This window comes from Phocoena phocoena, chromosome 3, assembly GCF_963924675.1.
Source record: "Phocoena phocoena chromosome 3, mPhoPho1.1, whole genome shotgun sequence".
In the NCBI taxonomy this organism is placed as follows: Eukaryota; Metazoa; Chordata; class Mammalia; order Artiodactyla; family Phocoenidae; genus Phocoena; species Phocoena phocoena.
The window spans coordinates 147,136,390-147,159,683 of record NC_089221.1 but is presented as its reverse complement, the minus strand read 5'-3'; the positions used below and the strand labels follow the sequence as shown (position 1 = coordinate 147,159,683).

At 46.6% G+C, this 23,294-nt stretch overlaps 1 protein-coding gene across 5 annotated transcripts in view; it reads right to left on the bottom strand.

Moving 5' to 3' along the window:
- Nucleotides 1-23,294, bottom strand: part of KCNIP1 (potassium voltage-gated channel interacting protein 1) — a 355,966-nt gene that overhangs the window by 153,977 nt on the left and 178,695 nt on the right. Inside the window, exon 2 of one of the 5 annotated variants that reach the window (XM_065874921.1) lies at nt 8,937-8,951. The exons of the other annotated variants lie outside the window; for them this stretch is intronic. Coding sequence (XP_065730993.1) covers nt 8,937-8,951 — 15 coding nt within the window. The remainder of the gene's footprint in view (nt 1-8,936; nt 8,952-23,294) is intronic. 5 annotated transcript variants of the gene reach the window in all.

Here is a 23,294-nt window from a genome sequence, read left to right as displayed (position 1 = left end):
CTTTGTCCCAGCTTACCCTTCTCCCTCCCCGTGTCCTCAAGTCCCTTCTCTACATCTGCGTCTTTACTCCTGCCCTGCCACTAGGTTCATCAGTACAATTTTTTTTTTTGATTCCATATATATGCGTTAGCATACGGTATTTGTTTTTCTCTTTCTGACTTACTTCACTCTGTATGACAGACTCTAGGCCCAACTACCTCATTACAAACAACTCAATTTTGTTCCTTTTTATGGCTGAGTAATATTCCATTGTATATATGTGCCACCTCTTTATCCATTCATCTGTTGATGGACATTTAGGTTGCTTCCATGTCCTGGCTATTGTAAACAGTGCTGAAATGAACGTTGTGGTACATGACGCTTTTTGAATGATGGTTTTCTCAGGGCATATGCCTAGTAGTGGGATTGCTGGGTCATATGGTAGTTCTATTTTTAGTTTTTTAAGGAACCTTCATACTGTTCTCCATAGTGGCTGTACCAATTTACATTCCCACCCACAGTGCAGGAGGGTTTTAATAGGTATTTTTCATGCTCCTTAGGGTTTGAGAGCCATTGCATCTAGATGCAGGACTAGTTCTTATGTACTTGATACATTCTGAGGCTCTTGTGGTTTTCAGAGCAGATAGGTTGTACATAGAGAGGTGGTGAATATGGATGGAAGAGAAGATAGTTTGGAGAGATTCATACCTGGGTTCTAGTCCCAGTTTATTGTACGCTGCTGAGTTTTGGGGTGTCTTGTTACACAGCATTATAGTGACAATTACTGACAGATAGACTTAAGCCATTTTCAAATTAGCTCACTAGGCTTCACTCATGGCCATCTTTCTGCTCCTCAGACATACCAAGCTCATTCCCACCTCGGTGTTTTTGCTCTTTCTGGTCCTTCTGCCTAGATCTCATTCTCCCAGTCTATTCATGACTATCCCTCTCTCAATGTTCGTTTTTTAGCTCAAACATCCTTCCTCATAGAGATTCTCTTTGCCCAGTCTATCTAAGCAGACCTCTCCCCTACCCAGTTCTCTTTAATTTCTCCATGGCGTTTACCATTTTTTGAAATTTGTTTTGTTTATTGTCCATCTCTTTCTGCTTTAAGATACCTTATTGGTTATGGTCATTTCTGGGTTCTCATTGCCTGGAACATAGCCTGGCATTAGTAGGCATTCGACAAATATTTGGTGACTGAGTGAATGCACCACATTTCCCAGCACCACATTTTGGGGAACCACTGAGTGATTCTTCCAATGCCCTCTGATCTGTGGCACTCAGAGGTGCCTGTCTAGCTTCTCCACCATTCTCAGTCCCCTCCTTAGCACTCACTTCTGTCTTCGAGATCCCTCTAGCTTTCATTCCTCCCTTCTCACTCTGTTGGCTCCATGAAGGTGGGGACGTTTTCTCCCCCACTGGGCCCCAGTGTAGAGCACTGCTGCCTAGCACACAGTGTCACTCAAGACACACTTGCTGACTGAAGGAATAAACAATATAATATGCACTTTGTCCTAACAATTCCACACCTAGCGATCTATCCCTAGGAGGTAATCACACCTGTACCAAGTCATTCACTGAAACATTTTTTAGAATAGCATAATGTAAATAATGTAAAGTCTATCGGGGGGCTGACAATAAGTTGTGATGTGGAAGAACATGGAATTTGCAGCCAATATAGATGAAGCTCTTGACATATGTGCATTTAGGTGACTTTTAACTTTTTCTTTCTTTCTTTTTTTTTTTCTGTTATAAGTAACACTGCATTGAACATCCTTGCCCTCAAAAACATATGCTCATCTCCCTTGTGTCCTGGGGATAGACACCTAGAATTTCAATTATTGGGTTATTTGGTATGAATTCTCTTTAAAAGCATCCTAATTTTTTCAAATACACCATGCCATCTCCAAAAATTAATCAACAAAGTTACTTAGAGCACCTGAGAGATTACTGTTTCTTGGTTTAACTCTTTTTAATCAAATGAAAACAGTATTGGCCCAGAGTCAGAATTAACAAGCGAGACATTCCATATTAAACGATTCAGTTAGAATGAAGACAAAGGCATCATATGAGCTCTGACATTCACACGCAACAGACACACAAATGGATTTCTCACTCGTTCCAGCTTTTGACTCAATGTATCCAGGCAACAGAAGTCTGGATTTAATAACAGATGTTCGCTGCACAGCAATCACCATATAATGCCAGGGTAGACTAAAACAGCATTTTATCAACCAGTAAATGTGCTGTTTGCTTTATTTTACCATGTTGTTCTTCAGTTCCCTTCAAAACCGAGAGGACAGATTGAGTCACTCGGCATCTGCTGGGAGCAATATGCTTGGCTTCATTTAAAATGAAAAATCAGGTCTGTGTTTACATTTTTCACCAAAGCATGGGATCTGATGTGCTAACACTCCCAACTGGGCTAGCCACGGGGGTTTTCAGGAAAATCTCAGGGGAACTGGGACGGAAGCGGAACTCAGTCACCCTTCTGGGAAAGACATATGGTGGTCCTTCCACTTCCATCAGCCCCACTGGAGGGAGGTCCGGATTTCCCTCACCCATAGACCGAGTGTGGGCAAAAGGACTCCTGCAGGGCTCCTTCCCACAGCCAGCAGCTTTGAGAACAAGAGTTTACTTTGAAAAGACCAAGAACCCAGCAATGTTTGAACAACACCTTTGTGTAACCTGTAAATTTGTGAATACACGGACACATTTTCTGAGGGAAAATGCTTCCAAGGTGGCAGCCAAGAAGAATGTCATTTTGAGTCACTGCAGGTTGGCTGAGATGAAGTCGGGGAAGAGAGCAAGAAGCTAACCTTTGTCAGGCATGTATTCTGTGCCAGGTATCAGGCTAACTTTTTATATATTATCTCATTTAATGATCATAACACGACCCTGAAGCAATACTCACTTGTCCTCTCTTTGGTGGAGGAGATAGAAGCTTGGAGAGTTGAAGTCACTTGCCCAAGCAGTTAACATATGATAGGGAATTGTGTCAGGGTGGAAGGTCAATCCTAAGCTAAATTGGCTGTGACTGACTGTGTTTTCCAAAGATGCTTGTAACAATAGCTTCCATCCCACATACTCTTTTAGCACCTTGCCGCTTCTCCATTGAGAGATAAAGTCTATGGCCCCTGCCTCTGAAACTGAGTGGGCTTTTGCAACAATACCAGCCAACAGGTGTGGTGGAGGTGATGCTATGTGATTTCTGAGGCTAGATCATAAAAGGCACTATGGCTTCCACCGCGCTTGCTGGAATACTTGTTCTTGAAATCTTTAGCTACGCTGTAAGCAATCTGGCTGCCCTGAGGTCACTATCTACTGTGAGGCCCAAACAAGAAGCTTATGTAAAGGGGAAACAGGCCCCTGACTGTAGCTCTCAGATGACAGCCAGTACCAACTTGCCAGCCACGTGAGTGAGTCATCTTGAAAGTGGATCCTCCAGGCCCCAATTGAGTTACCTCAGCTGACACCACATGGAACAGAGACAAACAAGCCCTGCACAAATTGCAGACTTGTGAACAAAATAAAGAATTTATATTGTTTTAAGGTATTACATTTGGAGCGATTTGTTACACAGCAATAGCTAACTGATACACTGGGGAACTCAGAAGAGGGTTAAAAGAGCTCCATTCATTCTCTGATCGTCAATGCCTGGGTATAACTTTTCAGTGAAGGAAAACTATGTTTTTTATATAACAGTTGTAATAAAGTGAATTTTTAAGAAGAAAGGCCCATTGTTAGCAGTCCTCTCTGACTCCTTTGCCCAGCCCCACACAGGAAAGTCAAGCTAGCACTGTGCTTCTAAAGGCTTATTGAGAAAAACTGTGCTCCCTTTGTCCAGAAGGAGAGAGAATAAAGGGAAAGTGGGCTGAGTGGGTGGAAAGGAAGCAAGTGGGAGGACTAAGTGAGGGGCAATTTTAAGCCACTCAGCAACAGAGCCTAAGGGATGAATGGTGGGGATCGGCACATACAAATGCAGTATAGACAGAGGAGCAATAGCAAAAAATGGTCACCACCCTAAAAGGAGAACCTGGTCCCAACTTAAGCTTAGAGTTTTTATTTGACACTCCCCACTCTCCTCAAACTGGGGAGGGGACCTCCCAAAATAACTGAGACTGAATTTTCTGCCAGGGTGGCAGGTAGCAATTTACACTAGCTTATACTGATTCAAAGATATAATGTAATTGACCCTTCTTGCATCCATTTTTCCTGCTTATAACTTGAGTAACATATGCCCTATTAAAGGGGAAAACATTAAGTGTTGACTCAACACTTGACTCAACACTTTTGTTGACTCAAAACAGTAAGTGTTGACTCAAATTATTCTTATCATAATGTTACTTAACATAGGCAAACATAAAGCTAGGTATAAAAATCCTTACGCTTATAGCTCTTATTGAGCTATAAAACAGAAACAAATTTCCAAATTAAGCACAAATAAGACTGCAAAACTAGTAAACTTCAAATTAACAACATTAGTTTAATGTGAGGTGGTTTGGTTGAAAGTGAACTTCTGCCTGCAATGTGACTATGGTGTGGAGTTGACATTTTTTTACATTTTACTTCAGCCTGCTGGTCTACCTCATGCTATACTGGCTCAACTCTCTCTTGGCTTTCTCCTGGAACTATCAGAAAATTGTACTCGATCACATGAGGACACTCTAGAAGGTACCTAAGTTCTTCTATTTTTTTTCCTTATTAGCTCGTAACAATAAAAGTGAAAACAAAACAAACTCCAAAATAAACAGATGCCTAACTCAGTTAAAAGCATAAATGAAAATATGGACACCAGAATCACATTGCATAAATCAGGGATCACCAAATTTTTTCTGTCAAGAGCCAAATAGTAAATATTTTTGGCTTTGGGGGCCAGATGGTCTCTGTTGAGACTACTCTACTCTGTTGTCTTATTGGAAAAGTAGCTCTGGATAACAGGCAAACAAATGAGCGCTGCTGTGTTTCAATAACACTTTAGGTATGGACATCGAAATTGGAATTTTACAAAATTCTCAAGTGTCATGAAACATTATTATTCTTTTGATTCCCCCCCCCCAGTGATTTAAAACTGTAGAAATAATTCTTGGCTTGTAGGACGTACAAAAATAGGTTGGGCGTTGATTTGGTTCCATGAGCTGTATTTTGCGGATTCTTGGCATAGATTGTGACAAGGTGGTTACAACCGATGATCTAGAATATTAAACTGATGTTTAAATAATTTACTATTTAAATGAGAAATTAAAAAATTTTAAAAGATGTTACCCTTGAGAATTCGTAGACCCTGGAGAATATCTCCAAGGATTTGAATTGAGAGGCAGAGCCTTGGAAAATTCCCGGAGAGCAAGCTCACCATGTTTAACTGGAAAAAGAAAAATACAAGGGCGGCTGGAGTAGATTTCCTCAGTCCTCCATAGTATCTCCCTCCCCAGTCCCCAAGCATAGGTGACACAGTAGGTGCATAAGAACAGTACCAGCAATACCCCAAGACCATCCACAGAAACACTGTAGTAACTGCAGCTTTTGCAAAAAAACGTTCCTTGCCCAGCCAGCTTGGAAAAGGCTCTGTGGGTCTGTGTCTGGGCTCAGGTAAGAGAATGATGCCTGAGCTCAGGCAGGAGCCCTGATCACCAAGCTGGACTCTCTACTTCATTGCTTATTAGCTGTGTGACCTTGGACTTAACCTCTCTTTGCTTCATTTCCTTCGTGTGTAAAATAGTCATGTTGCCGCCAAGGTTCTTTGTCCTCTTTCTCCCCAAATATATGAGGGGCGTTATGAGGCTTAAATGAGATAGTAGGGCTTCCCTGGTGGCGCAGTGGTTGAGAGTCCGCCTGCCGATGCAGGGGACACGGGTTCGTGCCCTGGTCCGGGAAGATCCCACATGCCGCGGAGAGGCTGGGCCCGTGAGCCATGGCCGCTGAGCCTGCGCGTCCGGAGCCTGTGCTCCGCAACGGGAGAGGCCACAACAGTGAGAGGCCCATGTACCGCAAAAAAAAAAAAAAATGAGATAGTAGATGTAATGTGCTGGGCACAATACCCGGAATATAGTAAGCATTCAAGAGATAGTAGCCATTAATAACGTCACAGTAATGAGAGTTGTTGGGTAGTTGTTTGAGCCTCCCTGAGCACCATCTGTAAATGGGGGGCCTGGGGTAGTCTCACCCAGTCTCAGGGGTGGGTTGAATCAGGTGCCACAGGCCAGCAGCAGTCCCTCCCAAGACTTGCATTTGTTCCAGAGAATATTTCTGTCCCAGTCAATAACACTGTACAACTTGTGGTGAAAACTGAGAGGCGATTAATCATTGAAACTGGAAGCATTTGATCCTACAGCAGAGTGGAAACGGGAACAAGGTGCCAGTGATTTCAGCATGCCATGTACGCCTTGATCTTTTAAGTGCTGCCCGGTTGGGTTATAAACATTTCTCCTTTGGTGTGGGGATTTTGCAGGACCCTCAAGAAAGCATTGTGAACATAAGAAGGGAGCGTTTGGGGTGCACACAACCCTAGGCATTTGGTGGATTCCGGGTGTTGGGGGGCCCCCACTTGGGTCCATCTGCAAGGAGCTTTCTCTACTCAGCAGGAAAATGTGTGCAGAAGTTCCAATCTAAGACCCAAAACCTCTCAGCAGATGTTTTATTGGGCTCGTTTTGTTTTTGTTTGCGTTCATGTGTGTCTGTGCGTACATGTGTTTGTTTAATTGAGGCAACTCTTAAAAATTGGGACATTATGCGTATAGTCTATTCCCAGCTTCTTTTGAAAAGTCAGGAAATCTGGCCACATTCCCCTGGGTAACAGCAGGCTGGGGTTGAGAAGCAGCTATCCCTTTAGACAGGGTCCGTGTGCCTCTACTCACCATCCCCTGCCCCACTCCCTTTCATCTTTTCTGACAAGTAGACTACTTAGGTCGCCATTTATTACTGTGCGTGAGGTGCTATTTGTCTTATAGTAGAGACATAGTTCTCTGTATTCACATCTCTATTAAATGTGGGGAAATGAAAGATAGATCAAGAGGGATGCATTTTTCAAGGAAAAATGATGGAAAACATATCTTCTTGTGATATTGAAGAATATTCCACGGTACTTTGTATGCAAATGGCCATCCCTGCTCACTTGCATGCCTCATCTGGCCCAGAGCTATGACTCTGCCCTATTTTCTAAGCCTCCAGAAATCCCCACCTTTAAGCCCAGTCTCCTTATTCATGTAACGCACTCAGCCAATGTCTACCTGATGCGTGCTCTGCGCTGGGTACCCTGCTTGGCCCTGGACTGCAGTGGCGAATCAGGCAGACGTGCCCTCTGCCCTCTCAGACTGGCCAGCCAGAGGAATCCCAGCAATGCAAACAAGTCATCCCCCCCCACCCCCCCACCCCCCGCCAAAAAGACTGGTTGCCTTCATAGGGAGAAAGCTATAGCGGTATCATGGAGGTGGGAAATGCCTAGTGAGTCAGTCATCTTTCCAGGAAGAACTGGTGTTTCGGCTGAGACCTGGAGGGGGAGGCACAGTGCATTGTTCCAGGCAGGGTAAAAGCATGTGCAAAGGCAAGAAGGCAAGAGAGAAAGGTGTCTGAGAACTGCACGAAGCTAGGTCCCATGGGAGTATGTAGTATGGAGGTGGATGGGGTGGAGGATTGTCCAGAAATGAGTCTAGCGGGGTGAGCAGCTGGGCTGTGATGTGTAAGCTGTTGGAAAAGGATTAATGGCTCGCTGGGGGGCTGAAGTGCGTGGATAAATCCCAGGAGCCAGAGGAGGGCAAGAGTAAGCCAGAGGGAATAAGATATTGCAGCGGGAGAGGGGGAGGGAGGTGAGCAAAGCTGGACAGACAGTGAGGCTGCAAGAGGGAGGCAGGGCATCTAGGGTAGCAGTCCCTCCGACATCCCTGCAGCAGGCCCCCGAACCCAAGGGTGATGGAGGCCCAGAGGACAAAGTGCAGGCTCCAGAACAGGACATATCTGGCCGTGCCACTTTCTAATGGGCCTTGGGACGTTACTTAACATTTTTTAGCCTCAGTTTCCTCACGTATAAATTGGATAACGATAAATACCTCCCTGACTTGCTTAGCGGGTTAAATGAGGCTAAAAACATCTGGCACTTAAGGAGGCCTTAATAAAAGTAAGTTGATTTGCAATTGATTTTGGTGTGCATTTAAAAACCCGATGCCTAACCTGGGATGACTTAGCTTCATTTCCTCCCATGAGGCTTCTCCTGTTCGGGGGCCCCCACCCGGGAGGAGCCCTCCCCGGTGCCTCTGCCATCTGTCGCTTGTGCCCGCTCCAGTGCTGACCTGGAGCCTGGCACGGGGCCGCACGCATAATTACCACTTCTGAATCGATTCCTTCGAGCCCTTTTGAGCAGGCTGAGGAAGGCTGTGATTAAAATGATTAAAAACCTGCCTCCTATTTCACAGCTTTTAATATTTGATAAGCTTTTGGAGAGAGGGATGAGAGCAGGGCATGAAATCTGGCAGTTCACAATCCCTGCTTCCAGCCCTCTCAGGAACCTATCAGGGAACTGAAAAGGGGGAGAGAGAGAACGAGAGCCAGAGCCAGAGCCAGAGCCAGAGGGAGAGAGCCAGAGAGAGAGAATGAATATGGCAAAGGGTTAGCTAGCATGCATTCTCCAAAGAGGGAAAGCACAGAAAGAAAAGGGGAGGAGATCCTCATTCTTTCATGTTCTTTGCGGTTTTGAATGCCAGTAATAATTTAGATTATTATCATGAAAATAATATAAGAAGAAGATAATAGCAGCTATCATTTATCAGGTACCCAATATATGCCAGGCATGTGTGTAAGGAATAGATCTCCTTTAATTTTCCCAATGATCTTATAAGGGAATAGATGTCTTCTTAATTTTATAGAAAATAGAGGCTCAGAGAGGTGAAGTGACTTTTTTCTGCTATCACTCGGCCAGTGACTGGGAGAACTGAAATCCACATTGGGTCGATCGGACCCCATACTCCACCAAGTACAGCCTTGTAGAACGTCAGAGCAGAAACAGGGAAATGCTGCAGAAAAGCAGGAGACTTTAGATCTCTCTCCTGTCCCCCTCCATAAGCATGACAGTCAGTTTTCTTTGGAGAGAACAACTCCAGTGGTCAGATATCAATGCCTGAATGTTTTGCTATTTCTGTTCCTGCAGCTCCTAGCCTCTCTTGATGACTCTGCTGGAATGTCAGGTCACCTAGGACAGCTTCCCTGTCTTGATTCAAATAACCCTAACAAAGCTTAGCACGGGGTTGAGCACTTTAAGTGCCGGGCACTGTTCTATCTCTTTTCCCCACCTGTTATCTTGTTATGCACAAAAACCTGACAAGTTAAGTAGTATTATTATCTTTATTTGATGGATGGGGAAACTGAGGCTCAGAGGTGTTGGGAAGTTTATTCAAATAACCCCAGTAGGAATCTGGACTGCCCTCTGGCGTGGAAAAGACAGCATGAGGCTTCCCAAAGCAAGGTCTGGGAGGGTCACAGAATGTCCACCAACAGTGTCAAAGAGTTCGTGGTTCTAGAAAAGCTAGTCAGCGAATGTCTTTCCTCTGCTGTGCATCTGGGGCCAATTATGTGGAGCTCAAACAAACTGCGAATGGACTCCTTAAGAGAGAGCTCGAGAAGTCACTTTGTTCTCCTGATCTTGGGAAGGTAAGAGAATGTTTCAGATTACTGGGAAAGAGCTATGTCTCTGTCTTTCTGAGGTCACCCTGAGCCCCCTGGAGGCTATGTCTGTTGAGGGAAGGGTCCCAGGGTTACAGCCATTGTCTGCTTTCCACTTGGAGAGGGCAGAGATACACCTGAGCCCATTCTGGGGAGAGTCACTCAGTGGTGGGGGACCTAAAATCCATCCTGTCTGACAGAGTACGTTAGCCATTGAGAATTCTGAATGGGATGCAATGTGGGAGAGGGAATAAACAAGTCTAGGCAGTTTCAGAGAAAGAGCCAGGACCAAGAAGATTTCAGCTCCACACAGGTATGATTGTTCTCATAGAGCAGCCTGTGAAAGGAGATGCGAGCCGGCCACCGCTAGAAGTGTGTGAGCCAAGGCTGCGCACATATGGGGGATGTCGTAGAGGGTACTTAAGCCTAGGAGACAGTTTATGAACTTAAGATCTCTTTCAACCTCGGGAGTGCAGTAAACACAGAACCGAAATCCATCTCTGTTCCTCCAGGTCATTTTAGCAGTCAGTACGTGTTTGGGACATACTAGATAACGAGGAAGTGTTTGTTGAATGGATGAATAGTCTGCAATAGATATGCACCAAAGTGTTCAGAAACACCAGTGAGGGCACTATGTTCCAGTAGTAATAAAAGCCACAAAGTCCTCTACAGTTCAGGCAGTTCACATGGATAATCTCCTGTATTGTTCCCATGTTATAAATCGGGAAACTGAGCTTCAGAGTCAAAGGTCACACATGTAGAAGGTGGCAGAGCAGGGATTCAGAGCTGCAGGCATCTGACTTCTTAGCCATGCTCTACACACTAGGGCTGCCCAGACTATGGCTACAAACCTCACCCATTGCTGACGATGTAGCCTGGACCCAGGGCAGCTCTTCATTGAGACTCTGCCTGCAGTGGGGAGTGTTTCTAGGGCCAGGACAGGAGATGTGCAGTGAGCAGCTGCCTCCATAGTCAGGTTTTCTATCTGGTTTCCATTTTTCTGCTTGGAGATTCTTGGTCAGGTCTCTGCCCTCCTGAGAGCATTACCAATACTCCCAGCATTGGTGGCATCTTCATCCCCCCTCGGGGCTCTCCCTGCTACTCCTCCTCTCAGCCACTAACTCACCTCCAACCAGCGACCTGCCTGGACTCTTGGGGCCCCTGACCCTTGTTTAGACCCCATAGTCCATTGCTGGCTCCTTGGCTTTGTTCAAGCTTCTGGCCAGGGCATCATCACCTTGACCTGCATCCACCATGCTTACTCTCCATCCAAACTCCAACCAGGATGGCCCGGCCAGCCCCCTTTCTTCCTGGCTCTGGCCTCAACTGTCTTCCTCATTGCTTCTTAATCTTTACTTCTTCAGTGATTCGATCCTGACCTTCTGTCTGAGCTCTGAAGCCCATTTCCATCCCTGACTTGTTGCCTGACCCATATGAGATCCTAATCTGATTCATCACTTCCCCTCCTTTTGTCCTCTTAACTCTTCACCCTTGGTCTGACCTCTTTTCCTCCTGACTTCCCATCTGATGTTTGGTCTCATCTTCAACTCCTTCACTTCCTGTCTCCCACTCCAACTCATCCCCTAGACCGGGTGTGTCCACAGTGACACGTGAGGCACTTGGGACTGTATAACTCTCTGCTGGGAGGGGGCTTTCCTGTGCTTTGTAGGATGTTTAACAGCACACCTGCTCTCTACTCTCTAGAGACCAGTAACACCTTCCTCTAGTTGTGCCAATCAAACATACTTCCAGAAACTCTCAAACCTTCTCAGCGGCAAAATCCCTTTATGTTGAGAATCACAGTGTCTCACCCATGTGCCTACCCCTGCACTTCAGACACTGACCTGTATTCCATTCTCTTCCACAGCTGGACCTGATGCATTTCTGTTTCCAGCTCTCCTAGGTAACAACTATTACCACCTCTCAGGCTACAGACTCCTGACCTCCAGAATCCTGAATCACATTCTTTTTCTGAATATCTGGCTGCTTGCCACAGACTTTCTGTTCTCCATACTCCATGCCATAGTTTCCTTCTGCCTGATTCTTCGTTTTCCCCCTCCTCCTGGTTTATGATTTTGCATTTTTCTCATTTTCTGTGTCATGTGGAGATGAGGCATTGGACTTAACTACGCTACCTAGTTACTCCTCCCAACAATCCTAGGAGACAGGTATTATTTCCTCCCATTTTGTGGATGAAGAATTTGAGGTCACAAAGTCTCCTAGGGAGAAAGTGGCAGGGCCAGGATTACAATCCTAGTTTTTCCAACTTAAAGCTGTTTCTCATTATAAAATTAATGGATTTGAATGAGATGATGTATATAAAGTGCCTAGGGCTTCCCTGGTGGCGCAGTGATTAAGAATCCGCCTGCCAACGCAGGGGACACAGGTTCGGGCCCTGGTCCGGGAAGATCCCACATGCCACGGAGCAACTAAGCCCATGTGTCACAACTACTTAGCCTTTGCTCTAGAGCCCACGAGCCACAACTACTGAGCCCACGTGCCACAACTATTGAAATCCGCACGCCAAGAGCCTGTGCTCCGCAACAAGAGATGCCACTGCAATGAGAATCCCGCGCATTGCAACGAAGAGCAGCCCCCGCTCGCTGCAACTAGAGAAATCCCATGCCCAGCAACAAAGACCCAACGCAACCAAAGATAAATAAATAAATAAATAAATATATTTTTAAAAAAATAAAGTGCCTAACAGTGCACACAGTGGGTACTTATCAAATGTTAATTCCTTTCTTTACCTATTTTTGGGGGTAATAAATAGAAACTGTTAATTGTTTCAAAAAGAGCAGAGGGCCTTTTAAGTTCTTCCCTCTACCTGGTCCCACTCTCCACGGGGCTCTAGGTTCTTTTAAGCAGAGGTATTACGTGTCCCCCATGCTTCCTTCAGCACCTTGGACAAGGTCGAATAAATAGTTATTGATTGAACCATTGATTAAAGCAGCACTGGGGTTACCAAGTCACCTCCATGGTGACTCTGTGGGGAGAGATGGGGCCAGTGTACTGGCCCATGGCTGCTCTCAGACAAGGGTGTTTGCATAACTGGAACGTGCTGTCCCCATCTCTAATAAAGATCTGAATATCACTAATTGGCAGGCAGAGGCTGTGTTCCCTCTGTGGGATCAGAAGGGAAAAGAACGTGCCCTGAATGTTAATTTCCTCTGCAGCCTGCACTTGGGGGTGGGGGGCGAGAGGGGGAGGGGAAGAAGGGCCGAGGGGTACAATACATTGCAAAGGCAGAGCTCTGGTCTTGTGGCCATTTCATTAAAATGTCCTGAAATAAAAATTAAAAGGGCATAATCCTATTTGGGGCCAGGTAACTTGGGTTAAGTTTCTGAATCTATTTCTTACAAGCTAAGTAAGAAACAAATCCCTTGGTCTCTCTGGGCCTCAGTTTCTGTATCTGTCAGGTGAAAATAAAATGATAAATGTAACTGGTAAAAACGTTTGTTGGATGAATGAATGAAACCTGATACGTTTTTCAAAGGGATGCGACATCAGCAATATAAATAGTCTGTTTGTTCTGCAAGAGCACGAAGAGGAAAAAGTCTCATAAAAATAGAAAATAATGATAAACCACATGCAAGCTTCTGGGTGAGGTTGGCCAAGACTCTCATGCCTCCTGTGGTGAAGAGTGACACCATGTCCTAGCCCAGTGGTGCCCATGTCTGGTTGGGCAATTATTTGAGGTGCTTTTAAAGATACAGATTCGTAGGCTACATCTCCGAAGACAGTGTCGTTCAGTAGGTCTTGGGAGGGTAGGGAGAATGCAGGAATCTGAATTTTTATTGGTGCCCCCTAGCAATTCACCGTAGAGGCAATGCTAATTCAGGACCATGGTCAGCTGCTCCTCCTCCTCCTCCACCACCACCACCACCACCACCACCACCACCATCCCACCCCAGCCTTTTCTCCTGCCACCAACACCGCTGATCACTGGGAAGACCAAATGAAGTATCATAGGAAAGACGCTGTTCAAATAAGTGTTACTCTCAATTTATCCTCCAGGACCCTTAGGGAAATTTGAAGAACATATGAGCAGGGGTGAGAGAATATGATTATAAGAAAAATATGGAGCTACCCTTTTTGAACTCCCCCAGAACATGAGTATAGTTAATATATTATTAGCACTGGCTACTGTGCTATAAGCAATGTACTTAGCAAAGATGCATAATTACAGAAATTAGGCATGATAAAAAAAATTGTCAATAGAAGCTCAATGGTTTCTTCCTGCATCTCTGATGAACATTTGTGTACCTCTGGTGTGTGGGCTCCTCTATTTGATGACAACTCCTGTCGAAGATTCAGAAGACCTTTCTTGTGCATCCGCTTCTTGATGGGTTCACAATGTGCTGTGACATGGCAAAGGAGGAAGAAGGATTGAGGGTCGTGGGGGATTGTGTGTGTGTGTGTGTGTGTGTGTGTGTGTGTGTAAGAACAATGTTTGAGAGCAGGGATGTGTTGGGATTGGAGCCTACCTGAATATGTCCAACATCATAAAACCTCCACTTCTAAACTATATAGTATACCTTCCCATTCCTCTACAGGTAAGATATAAGAAAGAGGGAGACAAAGGAAGACTTTTACTGCATCGCGTACACCAAATATTTAGCACAGATCCCCTTGCCTCAGAAAACTCAGGCCAGAGTGTGAGGTGTTGGGGGAAGGACAGGTAAGGAAGCCCTGTGCGTGGGCACGTGATATCATCAAATTGAATTTAGGACCATGAACCTGTGTCCGGCAGGCTCCGGGTACCACTCCATACAGTTCCGTCAATAGCAGCCACTGGGATGTAATTCCAGGAAACTGAGCAACTGATTGAACCAAAGCCAGCGCAATCACTAGATTCATTCCTTTCACCACTGTGGCTGCGTGGTCGGGGAGTGTAAACTGTGCCCCAGCCAAGATGGAGAGGAGCTACACCTGCCAAATCAATAGGCAAGATAGGACCCTGCACTCTGGGGAGGCTTCTAACCGAGAGTAAGGATGAGTAAATGATAGGTTGACGGATGGAGGATGGGGAAGCTCTGGGTTTTACAGGCTCTCCTAGGGAGTTTCCAGTACTGTAGTACCCAAGACTGAAAAGGCAGATTATGGGGGGAACTAGATCTGGGTGTGGAGGGTTGTGAGTGGGGAGTGAAAAACGGCTCTGGGTAGCAAACCGACAGTCTAGAAACTTGGTGCCCTGGCCCTGGGCTCCCTTCCCAGAGCGGAGGGGAAAACGAACACTTGCGTTAGGACCAGGGACCGCAAGCGGCCACAGGACTAGACCTGGTCCCATGTGTTATTCCAGGGCCTGAACCTCATTCTGGGCAGATGTTCCACTTGCTGTGTTTCATTCTTCAGCTGCAGCTTAGAGCCCTGGGCTCAGGAAGACAGATTTCTCTGTACGACAGTTCCAGGAAACTTTAGATGAAAATTTGCCTCTTGTTGAACAGACTTTCATGAGAAAATAGAGCATGTCGTTCTCAGACACGGTAGCTCAGGGGCTGGGAGATGACATGCAGGGAATGAGGGGATGGGGTACCCACAGGGTGCCAGGCTTTGAGAAAGGCTCTTGCAAAATAAATGCACTTGCAGGGACCCACTGGGCTTTGGGAACTGGACAAGGGAAGAGAGGCCAGAGAAGACAGCATTTATTTATTCATCCAGCACATGTTTATCAAATGTGTGCAGTGTGTCAGGCACTCTTCTTGCCTCTTGGGAACAGCTGTGAACAAGGCAGCCAAGGTCCCTGCCCTCACAGAGCTCAGGTACAGTCACGTGGTCCCTGGGCATGGATTTCACAGCGAAGCTTTGTGTCCTATTGCTGTCTACTCCTTAATCCTTGTCACTGAACACTCCTGGGCTCACCTCTCCCGCCACACATGTGCTGGGCCCGCTGCCTAGAATCCCACCCCACCCCCCTGCCTCTTATCTGCCTGGCAAACACATATTTGTTCTTTGGGTCTCAGCTGCATTTGAGCTCCCCCAGGAAGCCTTCCCTGTCATCCTCGCTGGGCCAGCTGCCTCTTCTCTTTGCTTCCATTTGTCTTAGCATTTGCCTTTTCTGTTTGCCTTTCGAAACATAATACAGCCTTTGAGGTTAAGTCTGAGTCTTAATCATTTTTGTAACCTCAGTTCCTAGGATAAGTCCTGCTACATAGTGGGAACTCAGGATATAAGTATTGCATGAAACTGAATGGACCACTCCTGTGTACCTACTGTGTGCCAGGCACTGTGTGCACTAAGCATCACGGGCGGTGGAGAGGTGAATGAGACACGGACGGGGGCCTTAAGATGCTCTCAGTCTAGTGGAGGGTGATCAGAGGCAGACTTTGCACCGAGGGGAAGCAGGCAAGCGCTGCCTCTAGTCTTGCTTCCCATGTATCCCCTTCATACACTCGCTCCAGCTAACTTCCTGCATGTTCCTGCTCCAGCCAAGCACCAACTCCCTCCCTGCCTCTTGTCACGCTGTCTTCCACGCCTGGAATGCTCTCAGCCCGTTCAGACTCTGCCCACCCCTACTGTCACGGTCACTGTGGCTGCCATGTCATCTACATGCCAGTGGCCCTCAGTGGGGCTGGCGAGGCAGGTGGGACGGCAACATTCATCTGAGGATCTAGGGGCCAGCCAAGCAGAACGGGGACTTTCTAATTGACATTTAAATGTCAGTGTACCACATTAAATGTTACGGGTGTTTCACTGCAGCCCGAGAGGAGCATGAACACATCTCTGCCTCCTTAACCACTGCCCACATTAATTACAGATGCCCTTTGTAAGTGGAAACAAACCCAGGGCAGATGCTACACTCCGGTCAGGACCTGGACAGCAGGTATGTCCATCGCATGTAGGATGCTTGGCCTGGCTGCTGGGCCCCAAAGGGGACCTCTTCTTATGAGAAGGATGGACTGTTAGAGAGAGAAATAGAGAGAGACCTGTACAGAGGGAGAAGCAGGGAGAGCAAGGGAGAGGAAGGGAGATAGGTGAGAGGTAGAAGGAGGTGGAGAGGAAGAAATATGCAGCAGAAAACCCAGAGAGAAAGACATTAGGGACTGGAAGGGGGTGGGGGACAGGATGAAGAGATAGTATAGGACAGCAAGAGACAGACAAAGAGAAAGGCAGACAGAGATAGAAAAAGACACAAAGATTCATAGAGAAGGACAGGGAAACTAACAGAGATGGAGAAAAAGAGACAGCGACTGTCTGTTTATAATAGCCAAGACATGGAAACAACCCAAAAGCCTATCCACAGGTGACTGATTTAAGAAGATGTGGTATATATGTGGCATACAATGTATGTATGTATATGCAGTATTCGGTGAAATATTACTCAGCCACAAAAAGGAACGAAATACTGCCATTTGCAGCAACGTGGATGGACCTATCATACTAAGTGAGTAAGTCAGACAGAGAAAGACAAATATCATATGATATAACTTATATGCGGAATATAAAAAATAATACAAATGGATCTACATACAAAACAGAAACAGATGCACAGACATAGAAAACAAGCTTATGGTTACCAAAGGGGAAAGGGAGGGGGAGAGGGGTACATTGGGAGTATGAGATTAACAGATACAAACTACTATAAAGAAAATAGATAAGCAACAAGGATTTACTGTATTTAACACAGGGAACAATATTCAATATCTTGTAATAATCTATAATGGAACATAATCTGAAATATATATATATAACTGAATCACTTTGCTGTACACCTGAAACTAACACAATATTGTAAATCAACTATACTTCAATTTACATAAAGGAAAAAATGATTTAAAGAAAGAAAGACAGTGACTGAGAAGCAATGACCTGCAAATGAAAATGATTCTTACTAGAGAGTCCTGGAAACTCAGATCTCTGGGATACCCACAAGCTGCCTGTCTCCTTCCCAAGTTCGGACCACCCTAATCCACAGGGGAAGGGTAGGGGGAGACAGAAATATTGGTAAACGTGAGGTGGTCCTGAGAGGGAGAGGGTCAGAGAACTCACAACACTGTTGTGTGACATGGAAGTCTCACTGCCCCCGTGGGGCAGCTGAGAACTGAGGCCCAAGGTCACAGGGTGAGACACCCAAGGTCACAGGCAGAATTAAGCCTAAGACCCAGGTCTCATCTTTTCCAAGGCTTTTGCCACGAGGCAGCACACCTGTCCAGACACTCTGGTTCTGTCCCTGATCAGATCTGAAGCCTGACCCATGCTTTTAGCCCAGATCCAGACTGGGAGTAATAAGCACCGGGGCGTGCACAGCTCGTAGGGTCGGGTCATGGGGAAGAGCACAGAGAATTCCCTCGTGGGGCTTCCGGCTGGAAACCCAGAAGTGGCGAGGGAGAACTGGAGGGCAGTGAAGGGTTAGCGTATGAGCTCTGCCTGCCCCACAGCGAGATTATTACCCTGAGAACTTGGCTCTTTCTGTTGCTGCTGCCCAGTGTGGGCTCCACAGGGGGACTTTAGGAAACTTCTGGAACCTGTGTTACGCTGAGCATAAGCTTTATCAATTTAAAAATGTTGTCACATAAACCTTCTCTTTACAAAGCAGTTGATTTACAGGAAATGAACATAGTATATAACGCATGCCTATGTTGCAAAGCTTACTATTGAGCATCACCTATGAAAGCCCTACTTTCCCAACTTCAGAAACACAACAGTGACCAAGTAGCTGAATGTTTCCTTGGAAATACTGTCAGCCTTATATACACGGATGAGGGAAAAGCAGGAGGGAACTGGGAGAGTAGGAAAGGTGGTCAGGGGCTGGAATGGCAATCAAGATGCTCTCTAGGGCTCGGGCTGAGGAGCCTACAGCTTTGGGGGCTTGCTGGGTTGTGGGCATCTGTCTGGGCTTATGTGTCAGAGCTCTGACACATCTGTTTAATAGCCCCACCATTGTCTGGCAATTAAGTTCAGTTTCCCTAACTTGCACCAAGGCCCTCACAGATCCTGGCCAAGAACACTGGGGATGGATGCAGAGGAGAAATGTCCAGAGTTGCTTCTTCAAGGAGCCCCAGCCTAGAGGAGGGCAAACAGACAGTAAACAGACCCTGGCAGCATGCAGTGCCCCCTGACGACAGAAGGCGTATAGATATGAAGGAGCCCAAAGTAAGACCCACTTAGCCAAAGGAGAAAAAGTTTAACAGAGGAGGGGATTTGGAGGTTGGACTTTGAAGGATGAATAGGGGCCTGCCTCAAGGCCAAGGGTGGGGGAGGGCCATCCCAAGCAGTAGACAGATAAGGTATAATGTTATAAAGTTTGGGGAACTATTTACTATGTTGTAAATAGTTCCTGTGCTAGGTACTGGGGAGGGAGCCAAAAATGAATAATATATTTGCTGCTTTGTAGATAATTGGACATATATGCAAATAACTAATTGCGGGTTTATTGTGATAGCTTGAATCAGAGTAATATAAACAATATTAGCCCTTTGGGGCTACAGGAGTAGAATTTTGAAGACAACACATTTATCTTTAATTCTAACAAATTTGCAAAGGGAGTTTAGTTTAATAGAGAGGAGGTGATTCTGTCTAGGGTGATGACGGACGCTACCTTGAGGAGTGATGTTTAAGACGGGATTGGGAAGAAGATTCTCAAGAGCAGATCAGACAAGGTGTCAAATAAAGATACTGCATAGTCCAGGGTAGACTTTCCCTAAGAAATACTTAGAATCAAAGCCTGTCTGGGATAGAAGAGAACACAGGGATCCCTGTCTTTTTTTTAATCCTTGTATTTTACGGATGGAGGAACTGAGGCCCTGGGAAGAGAAAGGACTGGTTCAAAGCCACTCAGCTTGTTAGGGGCTAACAAGCTAGAGCTCCATATGGTGAGCTGCAATTTCTGGGTTTTAAACAACTCTTGGATTTATAAGCACTTTATTTTATTAGATTTGTGTGTCACGGCTGATGCCCTTAAGGATTTCAGTTTGTGCTTTTCTAGCTCATTAAAACATAATAATAGACTTGGAGACCATTAGGGTTTTAATTCCCTGAATCAGAACTTGGCTGCCTCTTTCAGGGAAATGCACAGGTGGGTTGGATGGCAGCACCCAGGGTCATCCCCAACTAGCCCCAGGGGCTGTTCAAGCTGACAGCTTCTCTGACAGCTGTCAGGGTCACTCTGAGAGTCTTCCTAGGACCTTGAATGGAGTCACTCTGTCCGCTCCCAGTGTGCTCTGACCTTTCTCTACAGGTGAGCTTGGTGTCCCACCTGTCCGATGATGCAGCTGAAAGGGACTTTTCCTCTGAGGTCCCAGCCAGCTTCAGTCTTCTGATCTTAGATTGCAAGAGCAGTTTAAATAATAAGCATCTTTGACTGTGGCGCTTTACTTTCAAGCTCATCGTCCCAACCACCTGGGCAGGGGAGGTGATGTAGCCATTTTATAAACACTCCAGGGTTGAAGGGGGTTTATAAACACACAGAGCTGAGACTCGTTGCCCAAGTCTGTGTAACTTTAAGTACAGTGTACTTTCCTAAACCAGAACGTCTGTAGTTTTGCTAATAGACAAGAGAAAGCCTCAGTGCTGAGTGTGGAAAGAGGAGGAGAAGCCATAATATGACTATTATTTAGGGCTCCAACATGCCAGATGCTGTTCCAAGCACTTTACCACTCTCCTCTCACTTAAACTTCGTAACAACTTTGTGCTAGAAAACTCAGATTAAGGCCCAATTTGTCACCATGGCTCTATGATTTGACCCCTGGCGATGACTCCAAACTTACCCCTACCCATCTTCTCTTCCTCACTCCAGTCTGGCCACTCTGATCATCTTCCTGTTCCTCACACATGTTCCCACCTCAGGGCCTTTGCACAAGCTGTTTCCTCTGCCTCGAAATGCTCTTCCTAATAATGGTCATATGGCTCACACATTACACTCTTAAAGTGGCCTTTCCTGATCTCCACCAGCACTATATCACAATCCTGCAACTGTTAGTCCCTCAGAGGACAAGACCCACATTGTTCACTGCCGGGGACCTAACCCCAGGGGCAAAGCTTGGCACATAAGGGGCCTCAGGAAACGCTTACAGCATGAGCTGCCTGAAGAATGCCAGGGGGAGGCAGCAGAGAGGAGGTAGGGAAAAAAGGCATGAGGTACCAGAACCTCCTACGTATTTTCACTCCTCCAGGCCACATCTGTTTGAGATGGCTTCACAATGGACAATTTTCAGGAGAGAAAATTGTTGACTTAAGTTTATCCATATTCATTCCAGAAAATATTCACCACGCCCTAATAGTGGCTAACACATTTGAGTACTTCCTACGCGCCAAGTCCTTTCAATGCATGAATGTGCTTCATCCTTTTGACAACCCCACACAGTGGATACTTGTAGAATCTTATTTTACAGCTCAGAAGAGAGGCCCAGGGGTGTTGAGTCACTTGGCCAGGGTTGCACAGCTAGCAAGGGGGTTGCACAGAGAGTGGGGATTGGAGCCTCGGCAGGCTCGGCTCTGAAGTCCACGTGCTTAACCTCTATATCGCACTGCCTCTCAAGGGAGGCTGAGGGACCTGTCCAAGGTCACAACAGCTGGAATATGGAAACTTTAGGATATAAACCCAGGTCTGTACAAATCCTAAGGCAGAACAGCCCAGGAAATCTTTAACAGGCAGCATCACCAACTGGAATCCAGGCTGCAGACCAGCAAGAATTCCCTGACGTGGCAGCTGGAGCCGACTGCAAGATGAGGGTCAAGAAATATCCTGGTGCATTAAGGGGTGCTTCCCCCCACCCCCAAGTGTTCCTGCCTTTCCTAATCACAGCTCAAGTTCTGGGACAAATGCCCAGGGCCTCCCTCACGAAATGAGCCATCCGTAGATGGGGCTGAAAGGAGACAATCGGAAGAAACACTTCAAATTGTCAGAGCTGGGCAGCTGGCTCCATCCTGCTTCTGGACCCATCTGCCTCATGCCCCACCCCTCTCCTCCCCTCCCCGTCCGTCCCCCTGCCTCTTCCCCGCTGACAGCAGGCCCTTCCCCGCCTCTGCCCTGGCCTGGAGAGGAGACTCCAACCATAGGGAAGGGAAGGGATGACAGCACCTGAAGAGGGTGGGCCCCCTGGCAGTGAAGCACCTAGAGCAGCACACAGAGCAGGACTCCAGTAATCTCGTGAGACTGGCAGCTCAGAGGCATTTTTCCGCGTACTCACTCCCAAACTGTTTCTTGTAGCTCCTCCAAGAAGAACTCTAGAGTTTGGGGACCCCCGGGACATAAGCAGTATGGAGTGAGGTTTTATAGCGCAGTGGTCTAGACGAACTTTCAGGCCAACCATTTGCTGTCTGACCTGAAAGTGGCCTGATAAGGCTCACTTTGCTCATCCGTCAACTGGGGATAACAACACCTGCTTTATGGGTTCTTGAGAATTAAGTGCACTGATGTGTTTTCAGCATCTATACCCAAGAATTGTTTGGGGCAGAGCCCAGGGGGCGGGGGGTGGCATCCCTGGGACACAGTGCCATAAAGTAGAAAGAGCAGAAGCTGTGGGGCCTGCTGGCCCTTGGGGAAAGTCCTGAGGCCACTGCAGCTGACAGTGTGGCTTTGCCTCTCAGAGCCTCAGTTTCCCCATCTGTAATATGGGAAAGGTGGCTGAGAAGGTTAAACATCAGACAGGCACAGAAGGTGCCCCATACATGTTGGCTCCTGGAGGAGTAACCTGTGTCCTTTTGGAGGATGTGGTTCCCACCTCCATCCTTCTGCCCACAAAGATCTTCCTTGGGGAGCAGTGTCCCTAGTGCAAGGATCAGGTGCTCCAAAGCCACCCCCACCGACACTGCTGACAATCAATCTGAGCGGCACATCTGCATTAACTTAAGTAACGGCTGAGCTCAGTCTTAGCCTAACGGGCGAAACTAGGTCTGCAGATTGTTTATTGCTGGAGCAAAGAAGAGCCTGAGTACTCTTGTTCTAAGAAGATGGGGCTGGAAGGAAAGCGATTCTGCTTCTCCTGCCAGCGATGAGGGATAATTACAGCTCTTGTCAAAATAAGATGTGGAGATAGAGCCCATTCCCCCGCCAGTCGGTTTCTCGAATCCCTGGGAATCCCTGGTTTAATTAAATACCTGGTGCAAACGCTCGCTCGGCGCTGGGTGTTGGCAATGCAGCAACACGCCTGGATTAAAAGTCCACCCCAAACGGAGCCAGGATAAGCGCATTCCCCCTCCCCTTCTCACGGGCTCTGGCTGGTGCTGGCGAAGGGGGTGGGGGACAAGAAAAAGGAGAGGAGAAGGGGAAGGAGAGGATGACAAACACAGGAAATAAATAGAACCAAAGGAAGCCCTGGCAGCAGCAGAAGGGATTAAATGGAACATAAAAAGAATTTCCCAGCTGGGAATCGTGCCTGCGAAGAAATTTTCTCTCTTGATTAAGAAAATAAAGCTCACATCCTTGAGTCTGGCCAGGGGTGGTGAATCTCCATTTGGGGAAGGATGGCTGGGCTGCTCAGCCCTGGTTTCTAAGATGGCTGCAGCTTCATTAGGTTCATTCATCAAGTTACCTTCCCCATTCCTCGGGCCTCAGAAGCCACTGCCCTCTCTTTACCACCTTGGCCCAGTTCTGTACATAAGAGCCATCCTCTAATCCCTCGACAGAACTGACTGAGCTTGGCTGCAGCATTAGACAAGACAACTGAAATCCTGAGATGACAACCGGAAAATTAACACTGATCATACCCTGAGTCTGCATAAGC